The 14854-nt window shown below is 40.4% G+C and overlaps 1 protein-coding gene across 7 annotated transcripts in view; it reads right to left on the reverse strand.

The window, feature by feature from the left end:
• Positions 1–307: 307 nt before the first annotated feature.
• Positions 308–14854, reverse strand: part of NAPEPLD (N-acyl phosphatidylethanolamine phospholipase D) — a 41785-nt gene continuing 27238 nt past the window's right edge. For all 7 annotated transcript variants that reach the window (XM_045578529.1, XM_036429643.2, XM_045578527.1 and 4 more), the window contains exons 3-5: positions 11089–11735; positions 6591–6705; positions 308–1596 (exon numbers count right to left, since the gene is read on the reverse strand). In XM_045578529.1, coding sequence (XP_045434485.1) covers positions 1468–1596; positions 6591–6705; positions 11089–11735 — 891 coding nt within the window. In that variant the 3' untranslated portion in view covers positions 308–1467. The remainder of the gene's footprint in view (positions 1597–6590; positions 6706–11088; positions 11736–14854) is intronic.

Raw genomic sequence — 14854 nt, forward strand, 5'->3', positions numbered from 1 at the left:
ATATATACACAAACATTACATATATACTTACTTTTGACCAGTTTGCATCTTTGTAGATAAAAATGCTAAATTATGATTAAGATCATTTACATTTGGTTTTGGCTCTCCAAATTTTACAAAATGAATGAGATAAAGTTGTCAATCCTCAGTGTTTAGTGTCCTTATAGATATACTGAACTCTAACAGGAACAATACATTATAAAAAAAATTAGCCTATTTTCAGCTTTCAATCTACCTATATGTATTAGGTAAGGGTATCCTAAAAAGTCATTTTCTCCCTTATATTTTCAAAGTGCATTTAAAAAAAAAAATCAATTATTTATTCATAGTTTTTGGAGGTAGCTCAAAATTCTCTTCTTGTTACACATGAGGAAACTGAGGCACAGTGAGCATAGGTGACTTGTTTCAGTAACAGAAAAGTCCTTGTGAAATTAAGTGGCTAACTAGCATGCATATAGATGAGCTACAGCACCACCTGGTGTAAAAAGCATTTGGTGTAAAAAACCTACTTTGATGATTATTAATAAAGCTCATTTCACTGAGACTATGAATAAGACAGAATGAACCTCCAAATCAGCTCACTCAGGTCAGCTGATTCTTCTCTCTCTCTCTCTCACACACACACACACACACACACAAAATATTAGTATTCTACAATGGTTTACTAAAAGTAGAATCATGCTGAGGGAATCATTTAATATAAAAATATGACATCTGAGTAATGTCAAACATAAAATATAAATCTTATTGATATATTGAGTTAGAGCTAAGAAACCAGAAAAATATGAGTATACAGAGAAAATAAAATTTAATTCAAAGTGCATGGTATATTAACACTTAAGATCTACATTTAATCTTTGTAAAATATTTCCTTGCAGCTATATTTGTATTTAGCAGGTCTGACATTTAGATTAAAAATAGAAAATGTCATAAGTCACATTCTCATAACCATACTCCCTTATTCTGTCAGGGTTTTTGATTTAGGGACTGTAGGCATGCAATAGAAATATACTGTTCCTTTCTTTTTAAAAATTTGTCTTTACAAATGTAGCTTAGCCTAACTTTTATGTTTTTATGCTTAAAAAATATATCACTTAATATTTGGCATGTAAGCTACTCAGTAAGAAGTGCTATAAGCATGTAGGAGTCAACTTTATCATTACTCTAGTGTGAAAGTAAGAAATATGTTTATGTGAGCAGGCTGGACTAACCTTGCAGAAGACCCTTAAGAACAGAGCAGAAATGAGTCTTTAAAAAAATCAGTTTTAGCCAATTCATTACTTAACCATACCTGAACTCTTCGTTTATATGAACTGGCGTCCTATTAGTGCAGTTATTACATAAAACATAAAACAGAAACTTGCAGATGTAAAGGAAGTTTCCAAATATGAAAAATCAAAATCATGAATTTTGTAGTCTTTCAAATTTATATCAAATTTATTCCATTAACAGCTCGTGTGCTCATATTTATTCAATGCTTTCTTCGTTGTTACGTAGGTATCTTGATTCCCCATGCTTCAAGACAAAAAAGTCTTCATTCTTAAGTCCGTACCTTTCTAGAGCCTCATTCAGTTTCACAGGAGGCTCTAAGTAATGCTGGCAAAGGACAGAGAGGAAAAAGTGGGAAAAGATTAACCATGCATGTGTTTTGGGAATATTTCAAATAAGAATTCAAACTAAAATGACTAACATGTCTACTTAAAATAATGTCCTTTTCCTTGAAGCATTAGCAAAGGAGTTAATCACATTTTCTAATACAACAGAGTCATTAATGTTAAGTTGATGGAAGGGTCATACTTATCAATCTATCCAAACGCCATGTATGTCAAATTTGGTTCCAACTTAGACTGAACATCATTAAATTGTATGAAATCTGGTCACTATTTCACTGCATGAAATTTCAATCTAAGCGGAATCAATGCCTAAGATAATATTAGAGAATTAAATATTACCGATATTTTTAATATAGAAACATTGTAGGAGTGTTGTGTGTGTAAGCAAATGCTAGAGAAATCTTTCTGGCTGAAGAAGGGTTGTTATCCTCAAATCCCTAGCCACATATTGATACTTTGGTGTACAGGGTGAAAGAGGGACAGAAATATGACAGGTGGAATGTCCCTTTGTGTGTTCACCTTTTCAATTTAAAAAAAAAACAAAAACTAAAGACAGCATACTGCTGCAGAATGTTTTAACCTATCAAATGTTTTCCAAATAAACTGAAACCACCTGGTGGGTTATTCTATCTACTCATTTAAAAGATATTAACAATTTAAAATGTTTTTAAAAAGATTTTAAAAAACCACCTGACCAGTTTTTCTTTTGGTATACAATTTACATTGTATAATTGTCATTTTTCCCTTTTACTTCAAATGGATTTCCCCCAATTTCAATTTTAAAAGCTTGAAAAATGTGGGAAAAATCAAAGTGTCTCATCTAATCACCAGGGGGCGGTCTGCCTCCACCCTTCTTCACACAAGGAGCATCCTTTGCGCACGGTACAGTAATCAGGCCAGGGAACCAAGCAGAACCCTGGAGCTTGCAGTCTAATACAGAGACAGACAAGAAATGAGTAAGAAAATAGTATCTGATCTGAGTGGTTGATATATTCTGGGGACAAAGTGTGGGAATGTGGAGGTTTCATTTTAAATACAGCAGTCCAAGAAGTTCTCTCTGAGAAGGCGATATTTGAACAAAGACCTGCTGGGACAATGCACAGGGCTTTGCGGGCGATTGTGAGGGCTGTGGCTCTGGCCGAGTAGGATGGGAAGCTGCTCAGCAGAGGAGTGTCATGGTCTGATTCAGTGTGTAAAGGTCACCATCCTCTGCAGTGTTGAGAACAGACTGTAGGGCAGCATGTAGCAGTGAAGGCGATGAGAAATGGCAAAGTCCTAATATAATTTGAAGGGTGAGCTGATTGCATGTGGGGGAAAACTGGGTGGAGGGAAGATATGAGAGAAAAAGAAGTCAAGGTTTTGGCCTGAGCAACTGGAAGGAGGATTTGCCACTTACTGAGATGAGAAATAAATTTGAGGGAAGCTCAGAAAGTTTGGTTTTGGTACCATTGTTAAGAAAGCAGTTGGAAATATAAATGTGGATTACAGGAAAAACCTGAGCATCAGAGAGACAGTTGATAAGTAATATTTAAAGCCATAAGTTGATGAAATCTCCATAGGAGTGACCAGCTAGAGAAGTCCCTGGCTGAGTCCTGAGGTACTCACTGCCTTAGAGGAAGCATAAACGAGGAACTAGCAGCAGAGACTAAGAAAGGACAGCAAGTGATGTACAAGAAAAATGAGGAAAGTTTTCTGTCTTAAAATGCACAGGTTTGGCCCTGGCGGGTGTCTCTTTGTTAGTTGGGCATCATCCCAGAAACTAAGAGACCATGGGTCCAGTTCCCAATCAGGGGACACGCCTAGATTTTGGGCTCAATCCCCGATAGGAGACATGCAGGAGGCACCTGATTGGTGTTTTACCCTCACATTGATGTTCTTCTCTCTTCCTCTCCCTTCTAAGAATCAGTTTTTTAAAAATGCATAGGTTTGTTAACAGTTATTCACCACACACAGGTTTTTTTCTCCCCCCTTGCTCACTTCCAGGTTTATGGCTATGTTTAGAGGGTCAGAGATGCCTTTTCACAAAGTGCTGAATAACTTGGGTTTTAACATATCACCAATAAAATATAACTTTAAGTCAGCACCTTCAAGACATTGCCCTTGAAAAAATGATTTTCGTATGAGATTTCAAAATGATGAAATTCTTTCCCACTAAAAAAAACAATTTGTTTTAGCCCCATCAATGTGGCTCAGTGGTTGAGTATCAACCCATGAACCAAGAGGTCACCAGTTCAGTTCCCAGTCAGGGCACCTGCCCAGGTTGTGGGCTCAATCCCCAGTAAGGGCATGCAGAAGGCAGCTGATTGTTTCTCTCTCATCAGTGTTTCTATTTATCTATGCCTCTCCCTTCCTCTCTCTCTCAAATCAATAAAAACATGTTTTTAAAACCTTGTTTTGTTCAATTCTTTTCCCTATACCTCTTAGCCAACAATATAAGTACACAATCATCCTACACTAATTTCTCTGCTAAGCTATAACTTTGGTTGTAAGCTGTAACTTGATATGGATTTTGATGCTAAAATATGAGTTTCTTCATAAGTCTTGGAGGAAGAGGGGTGGGGAGTCTCTTTTCTGCCAAGGGCCATTTGGATATTTATGACATCATGGCCCATACAAAATTACCAACTTAAAAATTAGCCTCTATATTTGGTCATGCGTTTAATTCATCCCCTGGCAGGGCCAGACCAAAAGATTTCACCGGCCTAATACGGCCCCAGGGTCGGATGTTCCCCACCCCTGATCCACAAGATAGGCCCAGAAGAAGGGCCTAACTGCGCTTCCTAGTGACTGGAAGCTGTCTCATAGTGGGAGCACTTCAGTCCTCCAAGAGAGAAAAATACCCACGGCCCTGGGGCCCAACAACTGTATAAAGCAAGACATTCCATGCGAGGAGAATAAGAGTAAATGGTGGGAGCAGAAGCTCCCAGCTTCAAGCCAATAAGGGCCAGGAACTGCCCAAGACAACTCGTACATTCCCACTTAAGGGTTATGTTTTATGATCTACTCCAATAGGAGATAAAGACCCTGGTCATTTCACAAGTTACCATGTTTTGTAATGTTTGAACTATGTGTTCCCCAGAACTGAGTTTTAAGTTTTAGTGCTTAAATACATCATCTAGGAAATTCACTCATTTCCTAGATAAATTCGATGTTGTTACATGTATGATTTCAGTGTTGCTGAGTTAAGAAATGTCCTTAATCTGCTTATTTATAATAAACAGCTAATATATCTACTTATATGCAAATCATTTTAAAGTGTTAACAAATCAGGCAAAACATCCTCCCCAAAAATGCTATCTATTTTATAATTTAACAAATTCATAGTTGTCAGGTTTATGCAACAAATGTCAAAATGCCTAATTGCTAAGTGAGTTTTTATTACATCTTTCATTAAGAAAGATGGAAGTAAGATTTTTAACAGGAATAATTCTTGAAGGCTAAATAATATAATAACTCATGAAGACTGGGGTTTTCTATCTTGTCCTCAGTAAAGAGCACAACAATCACTGAAGAATCTAGATGTCATCCCAGATTCCCCTGCACAGGTTTAATAAAATAATTCTAAGTCACTAAGTTTTAACATTTCTAAATTACATGTTGAGCATATATATGCATATATCTCTATATGGAACACACATGGAATAGGAAATGCCACCAAATATAGTGGTATACCAATGGAAACCAGCATCAAACTTCCCCTTCTTCAGGTACAAAGACATTCTCATTCATCCTCCCCATCCCTGTGGTCATTCATTCCATTCCATCTCCAACAGTGTGGCTCAGGATTGTTGCATCACGATAAGGGGATTGTGAGTGGGGAAATAGGCAGTGGGCAGGCAGTGTATTAGGTAATTTTGGAACAAGCTGTAACCTAGGGAAAGGGCAGGCCAAAAACAGGGCGGAAAGGAAGTGCTGACAGCATGAAAACAGTTCCTGCCCTGGGATGTGGAAGATGTCACATAAAGCAAAGTAGAAGCCAACCAGCCATTTCTAAATTTTGCTTAGGGCAGGTCCTGGATCGAGGAAAGACGAGAAAGCTTGCTTCTATCCTGTTTGATTCCAGAACTGGCTAGTAGCTAGGTTCTAGGGTTCTGCTATCTTAAGCAAAAAGTCAGTTCTCCCAGCCTGCCTGGCTCAGTGGTTGAGCATCTACATATGAGCCAGGAGGTCTAGGTTCAATTCTCAGTCAACACACATGCCCAGGTTTCAGGCTCGATCCCCAGTGTAAGACTGGCAATGGATGATTCTCATTTCTAATGTTTCTATCTCACTCTCCCTCTCTTCCTCTCTGAAATCAATTTTAATTTTAAAAAATCAGCTCTTCTCTAAGTCTATGAGTAAAAGTACCATTTCTCCCAACACCTGGCATTGAGCCAACACTGAATCAATGTTTAACATTTCTAAAAAGTTCTAAGTTGTCCAGCCTTACTTCCTCCATTTCCCTCCATATGACATCCATACTCTGACTGAACAGAATTCCTACTACCTGGTGCTGCTTCCGATCCTACACTATGCCCTTTCCTCTTGAAATGCCTTCTCATGGCCAAGTTCAAATGTCACTTCTTCCATAAAGCTCTCCCTGATCCCTCCAATCGTAACTATCCCTGATTCTGAGGCCACTTACCCCTTTGACATCTGTTTTAGAGTTATAATGTATACGTCTTATATGATCTAGAAAGAAAGACTCCCTGAGAAGACATGGTGGTTCATTTTTCTGTTTCCCAAGACTACACTCATGTTTTGTTATATAAACATTCGCTTCATTACAGAAATAAGTAAAAAAACAGCATGCAAGGAGGGTTTTTTCACAATATAAATACTGTTTTACTAATTCATGAGTTACTATAATACTTCCTGTGATGACTATGAATCACACAGCTTCTGATTCTAGTTTCATCTCTGAAGACACCAAAGGGAGTGGTAATGCCTGAATCTTACATAGATCAAACACACCAGTTATTTTTATCACAGACTGACCTCATTTGCTAAGGCAAAAGTTCCCCAGTGAATGGCCACAGATTTCTTTGCTTGAACATCAATGTGTATCCTTACAGCTTCTTCTGGGTCCACATGCTGGTATTTCATAAACCACCTGATGAAACACAGCAATTTATTAATTCAAGCCTTTGAAATATATAATGACTGCTTCATCTAATCAACCTTTAAGATTCTACACAGGAAAATAGTCACAGTAGGCAAAACCATCTCCTTTAAGTCTACTTCTAGAAAAAACGAAAGCAAAAATGTTCCATGTACAAACTGCTGTACAACAGATAAGTCTCAAGCAAAACTCTCCTTTGAATAGTAAGACTTGGTGCTATGTGTATTTTGATTTTATTGATGGTTTATTCTGAAAATGTCTTACTGTTGCTTTAAAAAAAGTAGATAGTTCGCAATCCTGGTATGAATCAAAACAATGGGAAAGAATTAGAAGCTAAAAGTCTACTTGCAAAAGAACATGAAAAACTTGCTGAAACAGATTTTTTAAAAGGGGACTTATCTAATACTTTCAACAATAAAGATTTCAATGATAAAATAAAAAGAATTTTTAAAAAGCTTGCTAAATTGAAAAGCCAACAAAAATTCATGTTTAATATTTAAAGATCAGGAGCACAAAAACAAAAACAAAACACCCCAATTACTACCTGAGGATTTTCTTTAAACAGCATACAACTGAACAGGGAGGTGTTTTGGTTGGACAAGAAGACGGGGTTCATGAGGGGATAATTAGGGTGTAGGAACACTGAAAGGCTGCCTTGGAAAGAGCAAGGAACACTTTCAGGAGAAAGAATTATTTCTAATAAAAAGGGAAGTGTACTATCTACAGGCACATCCTTTGCTTTCCCAGCCATTAGTTTAGAAGAGAAAAAACACTGTCTGCACATAACTTATATCCCGGTCTGCTACTGCCCACTACTGCGGGGGTGAGGTCAGATGGACAGGGACCAGCACAGGTGCTTCTACCCGTTATGGACACATCATGGAGCAGCTCATCCATCGCTTACAGCCAGAGGTGGTTATTTACTGTAGGAACTGCCGAGCCCTCGGGGAGCCAAAGACACCGTTCTCCGGCAGAGGAGAGAGGCACTGCTCCTGACACTCAGGACGCAGGGCGAGATAAGAACCGTTACTGGTGCCTCCGTCCATTTTTTTAAATTCCTACTGCAAATCAAAGAAGCATACTCCTTTCTACCTTCCTGTCTATCCGAAATAAAGGTTTACTCCAGTGCAAATGTCAAACAAAAACTCAAACTTCTAACGGACTTGGATAGAAACTCCTAAAGTAAGGATAACATCCCAAGTCTGTTATGGAAAGTCACTTTTTGTGTAATCACCTTAAATATATAGAGTACTCTAGAGTTTTGATAGATAACCTAATTTTAAAACTGTTGATACTATGCAGTGATTACACAGTAAAAGCTTCCACAGTTTACTTTTCTTAGAGCAAATGATGCCCCACCCCCACCCCCAGTCCTTTTACCACCTCAGTAACAGGACAGCTCCAATACAAGCAGAAAGAGGGAATCACATGAGTGAATTTATATTGTCGCATATACTGGTGTAAGGTGGCCCCAAAAAAATGTATACACACTTTGAAAAATTATTAATTCCAACGGGTTAAATCTGAAAAAAAGAAACAATTGAGCCATTAGCTGTTAAGTGTATATACATTTTTTTGGGACACCCTGTATCTGATAAGTTTCCATTTTGCTACATATGAAAACTTATTTTCATAATTATAAATGAGATATTCTAACATATGAAAGACATATATTGAATAAAGTATCATACAAAGTTGATTTGTAAACACCTTGGATGGTGTTTTGAGAGGTTTTATTAGAATTCAGAATAAGAATTAAGTGGAGACCACCCCATCTAAGCAGAACACAGAGACTTTTAAGGTTACCAACTCAGAAAAGCTGCGAAAATGCCGAGACGAAATAGATCACAAACGAAAGAAATGGAGGACAAAAAGCGACTGGATATAGAGTTCAAATCTACACTTAAAAGGTTTTTCAAGAATTTCCTAGAAAAGATGGATAAGACCTATGAGGATATGAAAAGGGATCAACTAGAATTAATAAGGAATCAACAAGAAATGATAAGGGATCAACAAGAAATAAAGAATACATTGACAAATAAAAAATATTATACAGAGTCCTAAAAACAGAATGGAAGATTGCAAGAATCAAGTCAAAGATTTGGAACATAAAGAGCCAGAAGACACTCCTCCGCAGAAGCTAGAAGGCAAGAGAATCCAGAAAATTAAAGGTAATGTAAGAAACCTCTGGGACAACTTCAAGCGAACCAACATCAGAATTATGGGGGTCCCAGAAGATGAGAGAGAGCAAGATATCGAAAACATACTGAAAGAAATAGTGACAGAAAACTTCCCCCACCTGGTGAAAGAATTAGACTTACAAGTCCAGGAAGCGCACAGAACCCCAAACAAAAGGAATCCAAAGAGGACCACACCAAGACAAATCATAATTAAAATTCCAAGAGCAAAAGACAAAGAATATTAAAAGCAACAAGAGCAAAGAAGGTACAATAGTTACCTATAAAGGAGCACCTATCCGATTGTCAGCTGATTTCTCAACAGAAACCATGCAGGCCAGATGGGAATGGCAAGAAATATTCAAGGTGATGAATAGTAAGAACCTACAGCCAAAGATAATCTATCCAGCAAAGCTATCACTCAGAATCGAAGGCCAGATAAAGAGCTTCACTAATTAAAAAAAAGCTAAAGGAGTTCATTAACACCAAACCAGAATTATATGAACTGCTGAAGGGGGTTCTTTCAGAAGAGAAAGTAAATAAAGATAAAAATTATGAACAACAAATATGTAACTATCAACAAGTGAATCTAAAAACCAAGGAAATTAAAAAAAAATCTGATGAACAATATTAACTGTTGAATATAATAGAATCAGAGGTATGACGCCCCCACTCAGCCACTTGGGATGGGCCGGCCTGGGCACCCTGGAGGCTGTGGTGGTGGCTTCCTGAAGCTCTCCAGGCTCTCCCAGCTGCTCTGGGCTCCCGGCCTCCGACCTTGACTGCCAAGGAGGTTTTGTAGGCCCGTGGGACCCGGGGACTCTGGCACATGGGGGTGATGGCACGTGGGGAGTAAGGGGGTGTCCAGGAGAGGGACAGCTTCCTGTTACCTTACAACCTGTCCGATGGCTACCTCCTGGCCCATAGGCCACTGCGGCCAGTACACCAGTGCCTTTGACATAAAGCCCTGGGCTTCCTCATCTAGGGGCCCAGTGGTACCATTTCACAGGAGATGGGGACACAGGAGAGGAATTTGTCCCCCGTCACTAAGTTACTGAGGTGGTCACCTCGCAATGCCCATCCTGGCTGAGAGCTCCAAGGAACAGCCCTTGGCCCACCCTGAGGCCATGTGGCACTAGACATATTTTGTAAACGGGATTCAGGGACCTCTATTCTGGGAGGGACACATAAAACTAAAATAAACTGCTTTACAATGTAAAAAAAAAGAAAAAAAGAAGAATTAAGTGGAAAAGTGAAATTCAAGCCCTATTAATAATTTAAAATAAAATTTTTAAATAAGGTAAAAATATCTAGGCACTTGAAGAAACTAGAAAGAAACATAAATGGGAGACATGAGCGTTAATAAAAACAGTTTTAGTGAACTTAGAAAGTTAAATAAGTAAAACAAAATCAGATGGGAACCAATGATCAGGCTTGCTCAATGCACTGTGTTATGTGTTGACTTTGTTACTGTTAGTTTTTATTTTCTCTTAACTTGTGCATAATAACCGGAGTTGACTGCAATCTAATTTAATTATTTGAAATAACTCCTCTTTTCCTTAAATAGACAGGATTAAGGAAAACACAGGCAGTGGGTCTCCTAGTTCCCAAAAGTTTGTGTGGCCTTCATCCACTCCAAAGACAGGTGATGAGTAGGTAGGTTGGAAGGCAAGGGGTGAGCCATGCAACAATGTCATTACCAGACTGAACTCAGTGCTGACTGAAATGAGGCCAACACAAGCGAGTCCTGCTATGGCCCACTCCTGGACTTCCTCTGGTTCACACAGGAGCGCTCCAAAACGCTTTGGAGCCAGGGTGCACTCCCGCCATGCAGCAGAATGGTTACAGGAGGAGAGTATCCTCCTAGTGGCAGGGAGAACAAGGGTTAGGTCTGATCCTGGCTGATCAGCTTAACTTCAGCCAAAATGGTGTGTGAAGTTCTGGGCTGGGTACAGAAATGTTCTTGTTGGTAATATAATTTCTGGTTTCAAATAGTTATGTAATGAATATGACTATTTAAAAATTTTAACTGAATTTTTACTAACCCCCAACCAATGTATAACAAAGGCCACCAATAAAATCACAAATTATTGTACATGGTATCACAAAACCATGACTATATTACTTTGACGTTCAGTTAGCTTATCCCGGAATAACAATAGCGGGAATGTTGCTGTTGTTTTGGAAGCACATGTACCTTGGTGCATATGCTCCGATGGGAATAGCGGCAAGGTCGAAAGGTCCAAATCTCCTTCCTATCTCTTCAAAAGCAGAGCAATAACCAGTGTCTCCTGCGAAAAAGAACCGATTCCAAGGGCCCAACACAGACCAGCTGCCCCACAGAGCCTTGTTGTCATCCAACAGAGTCCTCTTACACCAGTGCTGGGAAGGTGTCAGGACAAAGGTGACCTTGTCATGTCCGGGGACACAGTTCTCCTCCCACCAGTCCAGCTCGATCACGTTCTCACAGCCACATTTCTGCATCCAGTCGAGGAGACCCAGTGGCACGAACCACCTCAAGTCATTGCCGAATCGCTCATTCAGAGAGAGGACGGAGCCGTAGTCCAGGTGGTCGTAGTGGTTGTGGCTGATGAGGACGGCGTCGATGTGGGGCAGTTCGCTGACCGAGCACGGTGCGTGCCGAAAACGCTTTGGGCCCATGTGCTGCGACGGTGAGGCACGAGAGCTAAACATGGGGTCTGTGAGAAAGGTGAGCTCGTCCATCTCCACCATGACCGTGGCATGTCCCAGCCACGTGACTCTCAGGCCGGCCCCGCTGGCTCCCGCTGCTTCCGGGTCATTGACAAAGTATGGCTTCAGCACAGGGAGTTCTTTATCAAGTTCCTAAGTGTACAAAAAAGGAAAGGAGGCCTTAGAAAAAAAATAAAAAGTAAAAAGTCTTATGTCATCAGAGGACATAGTTGACATAAATAATAGAAAGAAGAGCTATTTGGGGAGAACTGAAGTCATTCAATACATCTGCTGTTTTTGCTTTCTGCCTCACGAATCATGACAATGTAGTAATGTAAGACACTTAACCCCAAATGCAGTAAACAAAGGGAAAATTAAATTTAAAACTGAGCACTGCTGACTGGGCTAAGTGCTTTCAAGGCTCTCTTACGTCAGCACTAGTGGCAGACTAGCCCAGCTGCAGTCGCTTCTGCCACGTCGGGTGGCCAGTGCATTTACTGTGTGAAAACCGCCTTAGACACAGGTTAGTCCCTGAAACAGTGAAGAAAACTTACAACCACTGATTTACAGATCTTGGATCTCAGACATGAATCTGACTTTCTGAGTAGAATTCTAATCAGAGCATTATGATGATTCCCGGGCAGATCACAATCAATAGACCGTTCTCCTCGTTCTTCCTCTTAAGGTTTCCTATCATTGATCAAAGCAAAGGAAAACACGGTCCCTGCCTGAGAGAAGCTGATCATTTGGGGGGGAAGAAGGGGAGTAGATGTAAAACAATAACTACAACAGGATATGATGTTAATCCTTGGGTTCTGCATTTTGTCATCGGGTTAAGCTAGACCAAGAAACAGCTGTGTTTTAGCGCCTCCTGTAACCACTTCACCCCTACCTTCCACTCAGCCCAGAAACACCTCTCAGTTCTCAGCAACAGGAAAAGCTTTTCTCTGGAGCAACTGGCTTTATGCTGGGAACACTCCGAGTCCCTGCTTCCCGGTTCACTTTGATGAGGAAGCTCGGAGTACACGCCAAAGCTGCTCCCGCATCGTGCGGGCCGTGGTGGAACTTCTATCCTAACTTAATTCTTGACTTTATGTTCCTATCCTCATAGTCCACTTGCTCATATGTTCATCCATAAGAGCATGTACTTTTACTGCAGCATGTATTTTTATAAGCTGCTGCAAATCAATTTTGAAAAGGGTACGGCACTGGATAATTAACGACAAGACATGCTATATAGCCTGATAGGAAGGAATGAAGACCCTGATGTCACAGGTATCACAAACACCACAGCCTGTGTGAGACCTGAAGACTGATGAGAAGTTCATGATGCAGAGAAAAGGAGGAAGGGCGTTTCAGGTGGAGAAAGTGCCTAAGCCCTTAGGCTTAGGCTTAGGCTTCACTAGGCTTAGGCTTAGGCTTAACTAGGCTTAGGCTTAACTAGGCTTAGGCTTAGGCTTAACTAGGCTTAGGCTTAACTAGGCTTAGGCTTAACTAGGCTTAGGCTTAGGCTTAACTAGGCTTAGGCTTAGGCTTAACTAGGCTTAGGCTTAACTAGGCTTAGGCTTAAGTTTAGGCTTAACTAGGCTTAGGCTTAACTAGGCTTAGGCTTAGGCTTAACTAGGCTTAGGCTTAACTAGGCTTAGGCTTAGGCTTAAGTAGACTTAGACCTAGGCTTAACTAGGCTTAGGCTTAACTAGGCTTAGGCTTAACTAGGCTTAGGCTTAGGCTTAACTAGGCTTAGGCTTAACTAGGCTTAGGCTTAGGCTTAAGCTTAGGCTTAGGCTTAACTATGCTTAGGCTTAACTAGGCTTAGGCTTAGGCTTAACTAGGCTAGGCTTAACTAGACTTGGCTTAGCTAGGCTTGGCTTAGCTAGGCTAGGCTTAACTAGGCTTAGCCTTAGGCTTAACTAGGCTTAGGCCTAGGCTTAACTAGGCTTAGGCTTAGGCTTAACTAGGCTTAGGCTTAGGCTCAGGCTTAACTAGGCTTAAGCTTAACTAGGCTTAGGCTTAAATTAGGCTTAACTAGGCTTAGGCTTAACTAGGCTTAGGCTTAGGCTTAAGTAGACTTAGACCTAGACTTAGGCTTAACTAGACTTGGCTTAGCTAGGCTAGGCCTAGCTAGGCTAGGCTTAGCTACTCTAGGCTTAACTAGGCTAGGCTTAACTAGGCTTAGCCTTAGGCTTAACTAGGCTTAGGCCTAGGCTTAACTAGGCTTAGCCTTAGGCTTAACTAGGCTTAGGCTCAGGCTTAACTGGGTTTAGGCTTAACTAGGCTTAGGCTTAAATTAGGCTTAACTAGGCTTAGGCTTAACTAGGCTTAGGCTTAGGCTTAAGTAGACTTAGACCTAGACTTAGGCTTAACTAGACTTGGCTTAGCTAGGCTAGGCCTAGCTAGGCTAGGCTTAGCTACTCTAGGTTTAACTAGGCTAGGCTTAACTAGGCTTAGGCTTAAGCTTAACTAGGCTTAGGCTTAACTAGGCTTAGGCTTAACTAGGCTTAGGCTTAGGCTTAACTAGGTTTAGGCTTAGGCTTAGGCTTAACTAGACCTAGGCTTAGGCTTAACTATACTTAGGCTTAACTAGACTTAGGCTTAACTATGCTTAGGCTTAACTATGCTTAGGCTTAACTAGCCTTACGCTTAACTAGTCTTAGGCAAAACTAGCCTTAGGCTTAGGCTTAACTAGGCTTAGGCTTAGGCTCAGGCTTAACTAGGCTTAGGCTTAGGCTTAACTATGCTTAGGCTTAACTAGACTTAGGCTTAGGCTTAACTATGCTTAGGCTTAACTAGCCTTAGGCTGAACTAGCCTTAGGCTTAGGCTTAACTAGGCTTAGGCTTAGGCTTAACTAGGCTTAGGCTTAGACTCAGGCTTAATTAGGCTTAGGCTCAGGCTTAACTAGGCTTAGGCTTAGGCTTAGGCTTAGGCTTAACTATGCTTAGGCTTAACTAGGCATAGGCTTAGGCTTAACTATGCTTAGGCTTAACTAGGCTAGGCTTAACTAGGCTAGGCTTAACTAGGCTTAGGCTTAACTAGACTTGGATTAGCTAGGCTAGGCCTAGCTTGGCTAGGCTTAGCTACTCTAGGCTTAACTAGGCTAGGCTTAACTAGGCTTAGGCTTAACTAGGCTTAGGCCTAGGCTTAACTAGGCTTAGGCTTAGGCTTACCGAGACTTAGGCTTAGGCTCAGGCTTAACTAGGCTTAGGCTTAGGCTTAACTATGCTTAGGCTTAACTAGGCTAGGCTTAACTAGGCTAGGCTTAGCTAGGCTTGGC

The sequence above is a fragment of the Pipistrellus kuhlii genome, unplaced genomic scaffold (genome assembly GCF_014108245.1).
Source record: "Pipistrellus kuhlii isolate mPipKuh1 unplaced genomic scaffold, mPipKuh1.p scaffold_m20_p_10, whole genome shotgun sequence".
Lineage (NCBI taxonomy): Eukaryota > Metazoa > Chordata > Mammalia > Chiroptera > Vespertilionidae > Pipistrellus > Pipistrellus kuhlii.